The 12,950-nt window shown below is 38.0% G+C and overlaps 1 protein-coding gene across 1 annotated transcript in view; it reads left to right on the top strand.

Moving 5' to 3' along the window:
* The first annotated feature begins 673 nt into the window (after window positions 1–673).
* Window positions 674–12,950, top strand: part of KDM5A (lysine demethylase 5A) — a 99,426-nt gene continuing 87,149 nt past the window's right edge. The window contains exons 1-3 of the mRNA XM_008704845.2: window positions 674–2,283; window positions 4,789–4,866; window positions 6,174–6,296. Of these exons, the coding sequence (XP_008703067.1) occupies window positions 2,119–2,283; window positions 4,789–4,866; window positions 6,174–6,296 (366 nt within the window). The 5' untranslated portion in view covers window positions 674–2,118. The remainder of the gene's footprint in view (window positions 2,284–4,788; window positions 4,867–6,173; window positions 6,297–12,950) is intronic.

The following is a 12,950-nucleotide window of genomic DNA, read 5'->3' on the forward strand; positions in this document are numbered from 1 at the left end:
AGGGGCACCTGGTGGCTCAGTCAGTTAAGCATTTGCCTTCCACTTGAGTCATGATCTCGGGATCCTGAGATCGAGCCCTGCATCAGGCTCCCCCCTCAGCGGGGAGTCTGCTCGTCCCTCTCTCTCTCTCTACCTCCCCCTGCTCGATAAATAAATAAATAAGTTTTTTTTTAAGAAAAGATTTTATTTATTTGTCAGAAAGAGAGAAAGCACAAGCAGTGGGGGCAGCAGGCAGAGGGAGAAGCAGGCTCCCTGCTGAGCAAGGAGCTTGATGCAGGACTGCATCCCAGGACCTGGGACCATGACCTGAGCTGAACGCAGACGCTTAACCAACTGAGCCACCCAGTGGTCCCTAAATTAATAAAATCTTAACAAAAAAGAAAGAGAAGTAGGTCAGAAAGGGGATATATGAAACTGTGGGTGGGATCAGGAGAGTAAAACATGTTCCAGACAGAGGAAACAGTATCTGTGAAGGCTCAGACATGAAAAAAAGCATGGTGCATTAAAGCCATCACAAAACTCTCTGTGTGGTATATGGAGAAGCATAACAGATGAAGCTTGGGAGTAAGATGGATTTTCGACAAGGCAATCTGACAACGGAGCAGAACGGAATTTGAGAGGGGGTAAGAACTGAGCTATCATAGTTCAGGTGGGAGAGAACTTAAATTAGGTTAGTGATAATGAGAATGAAGAGACATGGGTGAGTTTAAGATTTTTAGGTGACACAATCTCTAGACTTGACATCTGATTATACAGAGTAAGGGAGGAGTCAAGGATTTCTGGCTCAAAAAAACAGAGTAGGTGGATGAAGTCATTCGTGGAAACTGGAAACGCTGAAAAAACAGTGGGTACTTGAATTAACCAAGTGGTCTTATCTAGTAGGTATCTAGATGTACCGGTTTGTAAGTCGAAAGAAAAATCTTGTCTGGAAATACAGTTTGGGGAATCATTAACCATAGTTGGCAATTCAGTTCCTGGGGTAGCTGAGGTTGCAAAGGGAGTATGAGGAAAAGCCCTGGAAAGGAAGTCTTCCTTCCAATAAATATTTAATACTGGAACTACATTTTCATGGTTTCTTCTTTAGTTCTCTCTACGTTATCGCCCACAATTTGGAGTAAGTGGAGATGCACAGTGGCACAGAAATTTTTGACAAGCAGGATCAGAAGGTTGCAATACCTTTTACAGCATATTGAGAAAGGTTTACGGAGCGTGTGGTAGCAGAGTAAAGAGCTTGCTGTTGAGATGACTTGGAGTCAACTGCTGGAAAAGCAAGGTCAAGAGCAGTTGCTTCCATGTGCACGAAAAGCAATTTCTAGATGGTGGCTAAGGCTGTCTGGCAGGATTTGAGGGTTAGATCCGACCCGAACCTGTTGTCATGGAGATGAGGCGGCTATAAAGTGGCCGAGCGAGAGTATTCAGAGGGGATACTAACAGACTAAAGAAAGAAGAGGCAGATGCCGTTAAAGTTAGTTACATGGAAAAAGACAGGTAGGTCAAAAGAAGCGTCGGTACCCAGCTAGCGAGATAGTACCTCCTAGAACTGGCCGGGTTTGTTTTCGTGTCATTTATACACAAAGGGGAACAGAACCCTCCTCACCGGAAGCAGAACCTCTGCCCTCTGAGGCATTACACATTCCTCCGCGCCGGAAGAGTGCGTCCCCCTTAGCCCCGGCTGCTTTCCTCTCAGCGCTCTCTTTCCTAAAGGAGAGCTCGTGGGACCTCCGGGGTGTGCCACTTGAAGTCGTCGGACAGCGCGGAACTTTCGCAGACGAGGAGACTAGAAACCACACCCGGCTGCCGGCAAAGAGAGAAAGAAGGAAGGTCCTACGACGAGGAGTCGCGTTGCTGCGGAGGAATTCTGTTTCTGTGGTGGCGGAGGGATTTGACAGTACGTTAACTTCCGGAAAAGTCCTGACCCAGAGAGGAAAAACCCCGAAGGAAACAATAACAAACGAGAAGAGGAAGCGATTGTGGGGTTCCTGTGTTGAGCCGTTCTTGTCCGAGAAGATGAGCTTCGGCCCGTGTCAGGAGACGTGAGAGGGTTCGGTGGGCTTCAGCCAGCCTTTCTCCACCTGTTCTTCCCGCCCCCCCCCGCCCAGGGGGGCCCCGGGTATTGCCATGGCAGGCGCGGGGCCGGGGGGCTATGCGGCGGAGTTTGTGCCACCTCCCGAGTGCCCAGTCTTTGAGCCCAGCTGGGAGGAGTTCACGGACCCGCTCAGCTTTATCGGCCGCATCCGGCCTCTGGCGGAGAAAACCGGCATCTGCAAAATCCGACCGCCCAAGGTACCGGAGACCGAGGAGAGAGGGAAGGGAGAGTGCTTTAGCTTTACTTTTCCGGTCCTTCTGCCCTTTCATATTTACTCTCTCGTTTCTCAACAACTAGTAGCTAAGTTTCTGGATGTTCTTGCCTTGGTTTCTCTTGCAGGCTTCTGTGGTAGGCTCGACTGAACGCGAGAGTGGTGTCCCAGGGGCCTTTCCGCCTAGAACTTGGGAGCTGGTACTTTTTTCTCCTTTGATTGTAGGCAAGGGTAACAAAAGACTTCAGGCCTTTCTTCGGCCGAGAAGGTGTTTGAAGTGTTAGGACATGACATGTTACCCTCGTGTACTGTGCTCTCTCATTATGGTGCTATAGTAACTATTTTTTTTAATCCAAGTTCTACTGATGCCTAATTTATTAAATATTTGCAGGCCTCATCTCAAGGATAAGGTTTCTTAAACGGTAATCTGAGATCTAGTTGTCCCCTAGGACGGTATTACCAAACAAGAACCCTAGACTCTTGCCGCAATGAAAAAGTCTTCCCAGGGGAAGAGAAGGAGCAGCATTCATTTTAGAATTTGGTGGTTTAAGAGGAATTAGTCAACAATAGAGGTGGAAGAAAACGTTAAATCTTTTGACATAAGGAACCAAGGTTCAAATATTTATGAATTGCAATTATTGCAGATAAGTGTTTGCCTGTGTGTTTTTTATAATCCTCAATCTTTAAGGCAAGGAAAGAAGATACTACCCTTTTGTGGGAATTAGTGCCCCAAGAGGTTGAGTGATTTGCTCAAGGTCAAAAGGGTTTTTTTTTCTTTACCCGTAAGACCATCGTTTTCCAAATGCTGTTCCTGGTCCTCTTGCACAAGGCTCAACCAGATGCTTGTTAAAAGTGCAGATCTCTAGGCCCCTTTTCAGACTTAGAATACATTTCTGGATGTTGAAGTTCTAGAATGTGCTTTTCTAGCACGTACTCTCTCACTCACTCTTGATGATGCTTAATGCACATTAAAGTTTGTGAACTATTGCCTTTGGTGCTTCTTAAAGGGACACCTTGCAAAACTAGTTTTGTCTACTAGTTATAAGAATAAAAGATCAAGTACTGTTTTCCGTGTTGCATTTGAAAAAGTGTCTGCTCTCACCACTGACTACTACAGTGGTGTGCACCATAGAGCGTAGAAAGAGCTTAAGATAGGAGGGAAGAGGAGGAGCTAATTTAACACCCATAGATTATTTCACTTAATATTCTTTGAAGTCCTAGTGGGTAAACAGCATCTCATTTTACAGATGAGACAAGTCTGAATAAGTTATATAACTTATCAAATGTATGATCTTGGGTGTGTGGCTAGGTATATTTTGAACCTAGATCAGTCTCTTTGATTCTGAAACCCAGACATGCAGGTAAACCTGTTTGTGCTTAATGAATTTGATTAAGATTTATAAACTATTAATCACAGGCAAAAGATTAAAAGCTGATTGCTATGATGAGTGATGGTATATGCATTGCCATCCTCCTAAAGCTTCATTTAACTGTTTAGCTATCAAAATTGCCTAATACTGGCAAAACTTTTAAGCACTGAAGTTTTTCCTAAACCGTATTTTCATCTACTCTGTTGCCTTTATGAATAAGAAATTGTAATCAGGGTTCCTTTAGGTAAAAAAAAGTGTATATATGTGCCTTTTATTACTAAAAAGAGATTGAAATAATATGCCTTCTCTTTGTATGTTATATTATTATTAAAAATAAATCTTATTTATAAGCAGAATTTAATTTCAGTATTGGTGAAGTGCTTTAGTTTCCAAGATAAACATTTTTTTTGACTACTTCTCACATTTTTAAGTAGATTTACTATTAGGCCAAATCAAAATATGTTTTCTAGAACCCTGCTTGAATTGTGCTATCTCATGTCAGTAGTACCACAACTCCAATATGGAAATTGCCCTTGTTCTGTGGATTTGCTTCCCTTTTTTTTTCCCCCCAAATATTTGGGTGCTGAGAAACCAGGCATTGAACAAAACATTTATGTAACATAGACTGTAAAGTGCTGTGTCACATTACACATGAATAAAAAAGATATTAACCAATTATATGAGTACTTTAAAAAATTACTTTTTAATCTTCAATTTTACCCTTTTTAGTTTCTTTCAAATTCTGTTTTGTTTTTAATTTGGTAAACTTAGATGTTTATTAGACACTGTGTTGTGATACATGAGTTCACTGCATTCCACTTGAGTAATTGGGGAAAGCATAATTGTGGCTTACAAATAATGGGACTGGTGAAATTTGAGGAGGATTTATAGATAAAATAATTTTAATAGTAGAACATGAGAGAGGAGTTCTGGAGATAAGTAATATTAAAAATATCTCACCTAAAAATATTACTCTTTCTGTTTCTACAATGAAAAACACTCAAAGTTAACTTGTCTTCATTATGATTTATGGCTATTTATGTCTTAAATTAAGGGAATGAATAATGCATTCTTTGATTATACATCAGTATGTTTATATATATATATATATTTCTATTTAGGATTGGCAACCTCCATTTGCATGTGAAGTAAAAAGTTTTCGTTTCACTCCCAGAGTCCAGCGCCTGAATGAACTTGAGGTGAGTGCTATATCGGGATTTCTGCCTCCTGATTCATTCTTAATGTAAGGGTTCTAGTAGAGAACGTTGAGCAACTCATGTACCAGGGCTTAGAATTAATGTTAGTTGGGATTGAATGGAAGGAAGTTCTTTTTCTTTTCTTTTTTTTCCTTTGTCTGTCTTTCTTTCTTTTTTTAAATTAAGTAGGATCCGCTTTGGGGGTGGAGCCCTACACGGGGCTTGAACCCACAACCTTGAAATCAAGACCTGGGCTGAGATCAAGAGTTGGTCGCTTAACTGACTGAGCCACCCAGGTGCTCCTGAATGGAAGGAAGTTTCTGATTAAAAAAAATTGTAAAAAGTAGTTGTTAACAGTTTTTCCACTTAACTGGGACTATGGGAAACTATCTCTAGCTATGTTTTTCATAGTGGAAATACCCAATGCATACTTGCAGAGACCTGAAATTCTTTTTTTTTTTAATTTTGAGACCTGAAATTCTAAGTTCTACTTTCTTCAGCACTTAACTATTCTACTAAAATTTTATGTTAATGTTGGAAGATTCTGTCTCTTGGGGTCTTTGAAAAGTAGGTTTAATAGTTTAGCAAAGGTTTTCAAAGATTATTTTTAGCTTTAACAGAACTTTTCCAGGACTGTTAATCCGATTTATTAACATCTCTCTTTAAATATTACTAGTTGCTTCTAAATTTTCTAGATTGAAGTCTGTTTAAATATTGCTGTTTTTCCTCTCTGCCGGGTTATGGGAAGATACTTCAGTGTGGTAGAAAAGTGTTTCAGAGTATAATAGAGAAATCTTAGCTAGCTGAGGCTTAATATATCATAGTGAAGTTTCTTTTTTCCCTTGATGCTTCTGAAACATTTATTTTCTGAGATTTTAATCCTTTTTTTCCTTTAGTTTCTTGTAATTAGATACATGAAGGATCTTAATATCAGTGGGGTGGAGAATTGGTGTACCTGAGGTAGGCATATTTTCTACGGATGAAATGATAGAATGCTTAGAGACAGAATAATCCAATTTACTAAATTTTCTGGTTAGCTTAAAGTTAAGCCAACTTTTACAAAAAAATTGCTTTGGTTGATAAAATAGAACATTTCTAATATATTAGAGTGACTTTTTTGCCTTAGTGAATAAAGTTTATTAAGAAGTATTGTGTTTCTTTATTATTGCCTTATTTTACAGGGTTGGACTAAGTAATAATGAAGTCTTTGGATTTCTTTAGAGAAATGAGTACCTTTGTTAAGTAAAACTCATTTATTTTCAATCATAACTTAATTCCTATTTCTGATTTCTGTTTTTTAATAATCTTAGGCAATGACCAGAGTGAGACTGGACTTCTTGGATCAGTTAGCAAAATTTTGGGAACTCCAAGGATCTACTTTGAAGATTCCAGTGGTGGAGAGAAAAATCCTGGATCTGTATGCTTTGAGCAAGGTGAGGCTTGCACTTGGTTTATTTTTTTATTTGTTTATTTTTTTAAAAAGACTTTGGTAGTCTTTTTTTTTTTAAGATTTTATATATTTATTTGAGAGAGAGACAGATAGTGACAGAGATAGTGAGAGAGAGCAGAAGCAGGGAGGAGAGGGAGAAGCAGGCTCCCACTGAGCAGGGAGCCCGACGTGGGGCTCCATTCCAGGATCCCCGGATCATGACCTGAGCCGAAGGCAGATGCTTAACCAGCCGAGCCACCCAGGCACCCATTGTATTGGTTTAGAAATTGGAACAGAGGCTAGTGAATCTGTGACATTAGGAATTTACAATAAACTTGATGAAAAACATTGTTTCCTGTGCAGGATTTGTTTGACAATGAAATGCAAGCATGAATAAATGTAAATGACAGATTTCAAAGTTATCTTTAAAATTATTTTATAATTTATTATAAGATTTAATGTATTTAATGACACAGATTAGTAGGCTCTGTGATAAACAATATGCAAAAGGAATGATACCAATCTATTCATATTACCTTGTGTTGAGTGTATAATGTTTTATGTTGACTTTGTCATCTTTTTTCTACTTCTTAATTGAAAATTTGTTTTATTAAAAGTGATTCATGTTACTCACCATTCTCATGTGTAATATGTATCAGTTGTATTAATCTGTAAGGAGTGTTAATGGTTAACTGAAACCAGCATTATCCAGAATGAATAAGGGCTTGAAAACTTAAGGGTGAAGAGTTTAGACTAATTTTTGCCTAAACTTGTGTTAACTTTGTAACATTGTATTTCCTAATGTGAAAGGAACTAACTGACCTGCAACAGCATACCTTGAAAACATGTTTTGTTAATAAAATAATAAAAATTTATGAACCTTCTGACTTGTGAGTGAAGATAGCTTGATTATCTGAGGAATTTTGCAAAGTATCTTTTTCTGTGTGGTATCTTCTGATTGATAGTTACTGTTTTGGAATAAAATGTTATTCAACTTACAGAGTTAATTTTGGAGATTTCACTTTCAAGGAAAGACAAGACAAACATATTAAGTTACTTTCTGTAATACATTCTAAATTTAGTGTCAGGTCAGAATGCTCTAAAAATTTTATATTGAATTTTATACTAAAATTTAAAAAAAGATTGTATTTAGCTGACGGCTGGTGAGCATGTCTGGAGTTGGTGTTATTATAGACATGATTTTGAAACACTTTGCTTTCCACTACTTTATAATGGGAAGCAAATTTTCAGTTCTCAGTCTCAGTCATTCAGTACTCATTTTGATGGTTTCCTGTGTTGATTAAATTATCACATGGTCTTATTATTTTTAATAATAAGTGTTACTTGAGATGTCTATAATTTAATGAAGTTTTACATTAACAATTACTGGTTTATGATCAGTGCAGCAAGGAACATTCATTCTAGCCCTTAAAAACTTTTTTTTGGTCAGTGTAATACTTTTTAAAATATAAGGCTTAAAATGAAAACCAAGATTCTTCCTCTCCACCTCTCTACTCCCCTTCCCAGTCCTCAGAACTAATTACTTTCAATTGTTTTAGCTGTTTCTGACATAGATGTTTGTATTTCCAAATAATATGCTCATGCTAGTTCTTCACTTTTCAGTTTTAAATATTATACACTGATTTTCTACTATTAGATGTGGAGAGTGGGTGTAAGAAACCCAAATCCTTACATACTACCTGTTCCATTCTAGTGTAGTTAGATCAAAAATGTTTTTTAAAGATTTTATTTTTAAGTAATCTCTACCCCCAACATGGGGTTCCAACTTACAACCCCCAAATCAAGAGTTGCTTGCTCCATGAACTGAGCCAGCCAAGTGTCCCAGATCAATTTTTAATTAATCAAAAATTATTACTGTGACTGTAAATACCAATATTATTTGTACCTGAGCCTTATAGTGTGCTATGATTGTTTTCCTTTTACCAATTTTTATTTTCCTTGGAGTTAATAATCTCTCTCCCTGTTTTCATTTTCTGAGTTTTCGTCGTAACCATCAAAAATTTATTTTCAGATTTTCCAACAGCAGTATAAATCTGTCCCTATGCTTTACCTGTCAGGTAATTTATCAGTTCCATTTTCTTCTTGGAGCCATTTCTCTGGAGTTCTTTTTTCTGCTCCAATCCAGATCTTGTTTTTTAAGGTCAGCTGTCAGCTTGGAATCTCCTTTTGCTGTTTTCATTCTGGGAATTCCCTTCGCCTCTCCCCTTATTTCAAGTCTTCATATTACTTGGTTTCCTTCTGGTTTGGTGAAGCATTTTTTTCCTATTAGTTTCATGAACAAGAAGATAAATAGAATGTAAATATTTTGCTTATCTAAGTGTTCTACTCTTACACTTTAGTGGTAGTTTGGTGGGGTTTAGAAGACTAAATTAAATTGTAAATTGATTTCCTTTAGTATTTTGAAAGCTTTACTCCGTAATCTTTCAGCCTTCACTGTTGCTGTTGAGAAGAACGATGCTATACTAATTCTTGTTCCTTCCTATGTGGCTTTTCTTTTTCTTGAAGATGTAGAATCTAATCTTTATTCCCAGTGCCTTGAGATTTCAGTTGTATATGCATTGGTATGTGTTTATTTTCATTGTATACATACATGTTTATTTACTTACTTATTGTTTTGCTTTTTATCACATTTTTAAGCACTTAACAGATGGACATCTGTTCCTTGATGTTTCATCTTTGCTCACCTCTTATCCTTGAAATGAAAGTCTGGAACCTTCACTAATTTTAAAGTCCAACTGAACATTTAATAATGAACAAAGCTTTTTAAATTTACCTTTTGTTTTTGTCTAAGTCTTCATGAAGTTTATTGTAAGCAGGGTGATCATAGGGGAATTTGTGAATTGTTCTAGTCAATGATTCTAAGACTTTCGTCTTTTTGCTGTCTTTCTCAGTGGCACAACTGTGTAGGAGACCTCTCCAGGCAAAAGCAAAATTTTGGTAGCCCTTGATCTCAGATCCAAGCTTAGCTCCATGTAATGTGCCATTTTGTCTTCCTCCATTTATACCCAAACTACTGCCTTCTTCATAGCCTTCCTGATACCCTTCTCTATGAAACCACTTCTGAGGAGAGAATGTCCGCTATCTCATTTAATACTTTTATTGCACTTGCTAACTTCTTCTTCTTTTTCTTCTTTTTTTTCACTTGGTATAGGCACTCAGGCATGTATGTTTAATTTTTTTTTTTTTAAGTAACATATAATGCATTATTTGTTTCAGGGGTATAGGTTTGTGATTCATCCGTCTTACACAACACCCAGTGCTCCACACAATACATACCCTCCCCAGTGTCCATCACCCAGCCACCCCATCCCTCCACCCTCCTCCCCACTTGATAACTTTTCTTACCTGAACTCATGTCTCTGAGGTCTTACAACATTTCTAGTATTTTTTGTATTCTTTGATAATGTCTTCCACTTATCTTTTCTTTCTGAACTTTTATCAGTTGGATGTTAGACCAATAACTTGATGTAAGACTATTAGAGTATTAGACTGATCCTATAGTTTGTTTACCTATTTCTCTTAAGTTAGTCTTTTCTTTTCAGATTCTCCTGAGAGTAAATCTCTAGTCTTGTCCTGTGGTTGGAGAGCAGTAGTTGCCTGGCTGTGCTGACTGGAGGACTTCTAATTGCCTTCATACAGATTTTCAGCCAGTCCTGTTCTCTGTTTATTGCCATCTCTGATTTTATTTTATTTTATTTTTTTAAGATTTTATTTATGTATTTGACAGAGAGCAAAAGAGAGAGCCTAAGCAGGGGGAGCGGCAGACAGAGGGAGAAAGAAAAACAGGCTCCCCAACTGAGCAAGGAGCCCAACTTAGGGCTCTCTCCCAGGACCCTGGGATCATGACCTGAGCCAAAGGCAGATTCTTAACCGACTGAGCCACCCAGGCGCCCCGCCATCCCTGATTTTAAAGGGACTGCTGCTTTCATTTCTTAGGCCTTTCCAGGCTCTACTGGAAAATCTTCTCCTTGGCTTTCTTCTATTGAAGGTGCTTGGTTGGTTTTAGTTACTGCCTGCTAGAATCACTTCTGTATCTGCTTTCTCTTGGTCCTATTCCTTTTTGTTCCTTTACTGTTTTTCAGCCGGGGCTTGAGAAGGAGCTTTTAAGTAGAAGACTACTACTACTTTATGTCTGTTAAGTTTGTCTCCTACTGGCCAGACTTAGTTTTACACTGGATGGAAATTTGGCCTTGATTGACATTATTCTTTGGTCAAGTTTTGATTAGTGGCTTGTTTCCATTTTATTTTGTTCAGTTTATCTTTGCATGCCATGTATCTTTTTATAGGGCATGGCTTATAAGTGATATTTTTCTAGTGATAATGGTGTGATATATTTCATGGCAAAATGTTTGGAGTAAATGGTTTTATATTTTGAAATTATAACATGATAATTCTTGAATCTGTCAGCTGAAGAAAAACAAGTGTTAAGTTTCGTATGTTTTTATAGTTTCAGGCCCTGTTAGATCGTTAAAGTGTTGTATGTACGAAGCCAGAGTCACAATGTTGATTTCTTTGTGAGACAGTTTTATCTTACTTCTTAGCCATACCCTGTGCTGGCTGTCATTTTCACAGCTGCATGTCATTAAGCATCTTGACTGGGTAGGGCAGCATGACTGGATCCATGCAGATATATCATTTCTAATGGAAATTTAGCTTAAAGTGCTTTGCATACAATCCAGAGTAGTATATAATGGTGAAAAATGTATTGTATAATGAAGATTACTAAGAGAGCTTCTGTTTCCTTTCGGACTCCTCCCCACTTGCTTCAACCACATTGGCTTCCTTATTGTTCCTCAAACATTTGAAGTATGCTTCTAACATGGGGCTCTAGCTCTGACTATGCCCTGTATATCTGCTTGGGTAACTGCTTCACCTTGAAGGAGTTTTTGCTGAAATTTCACCTTTATAATGAAGTTTTTTGTAACCGTTTAATACTTCGGTTAAATCCTCACTCTGCTACTTGTGAGGTCTTTTAACTGTTTTTTAAAGTTTCTTCTATCGGATTTATCACTTTAAATTTTACATACTTTGTTTACTGCCTGTTTTTCCTGCTGGAATGTAAGCACCATGAGGGCAAAGGTCTTTGTTTTATTCACCGATGTATCTCAAGCACCCAGAACAGTACCTGACAGTACAGAAGCACTGGAAAGATGCGAATGAAAGGCATCCTGATTCACGCACTTGCTTCCAGACAGCCCTTAAAACACCCTCATTGTGTTTTCCTCTACACTACAACATTGGAAAAATCAACTTTTTTCTCTTCATAATTTTCCCCTGGCTAACCTTTTTAAACAGAGATGGCTTGTCTGAAGACGTGCTGAAAGAAGCTAAAGAATTAGAGATATGTTTAGCTTTTGTGCACATGAACTTATGTGTTCCCACCAAGCTTTCACATATTTCAGCAGAGGGAAATTTTGTTTTGGTATAGGTTCATCTTTGCCTATAAGAGCATCGTAGAGTACAAGAGCTGAAAACGTTCATTTATTTGTAGCATGCACTCCCACTTGCCCACACACACAGACATTATAATACTGCTAGTGTTGACGCAGTGCTTATTTTGTCCTGGTGCTTTTCATGTTTTATCTCATTTATCTTCACAACTGCCTCATAAGTGTAAGTGCTGTTAAATTATTAATATTTTAATAATAGCGAGGGCTCTGAAGTGCAAATTATGACGTAACTTGCCCAAGGTCACACAGTTAAGTAGTGGACCTGAGATTCGAACTCTGGAAATCTGGCTCCACAGTCCATATTCTTAACCTTTTTATAAAAAATTGGTAAAATATGCATACTATAACAGTGAACCATTTTTTTAAGTGTACAGTTTAATGGCATTAAGTACATTCAGAATGTTGTACAACCATCACTACTTTTCATTTCCAGAACTTTCCCTCTCCCTTCAGGCCCCTGGTAAATCCTCTATTCTACTTCCTCTCTCTATAAATTTGTTTATTCTAGGTATTTCATAGAAGTGGAATCATGTAATATTCATCTTTTTGCGTTTGAGCATAATGTTTTCAAGGATCCATGTTGTTGCATGCGTCAGTTTCATTCCTTTTTAAGGCTGGTTAATATTCCATTACATGCATATATCAGATTTTGTTTATTCATTCATCTCTTGATGGGCTTTGAGTTGTTTCCACCATTTGACTGACTATTGTGAGTAATGCTGCTGTGAACATTGGTTTGCAAGTATCTGTTTAAATCCCTGTTTTCAGTTTTTTTGGGTGGAATTGTTGAGTCATGTAATTCTATGTTTAATTTTTTTCTTTTTTTTTTTTTAAAGATTTTATTTATTTAATAAACAGAGATAGAGACAGCCAGCGAGAGAGGGAACACAAGCAGGGGGAGTGGGAGAGGAAGAAGCAGGCTCATAGCTGAGGAGCCTGATGTGGGGCTTGATTCCATAACGCCGGGATCACGCCCTGAGCTGAAGGTAGACGCTTAACGACTGTGCCACCCAGGCGCCCCTAATTTTTCTTTTAACCTTTTTTTTTTTAAAGTAAGCTTTATGCCCAGTGTGGGACTTGAACTCGCAGCCCTGAGTTCAAGTTACATGCTCCGCCGACTGAGCCAGCCAGGCACCAGTCTCTTACTTTTTTTGATACAGAGAAATAACAGTAGTGTACACTCAAGA

This window comes from Ursus maritimus, unplaced genomic scaffold, assembly GCF_017311325.1.
Source record: "Ursus maritimus isolate PB19 unplaced genomic scaffold, ASM1731132v1 scaffold_26, whole genome shotgun sequence".
NCBI classification, from domain to species: domain Eukaryota; kingdom Metazoa; phylum Chordata; class Mammalia; order Carnivora; family Ursidae; genus Ursus; species Ursus maritimus.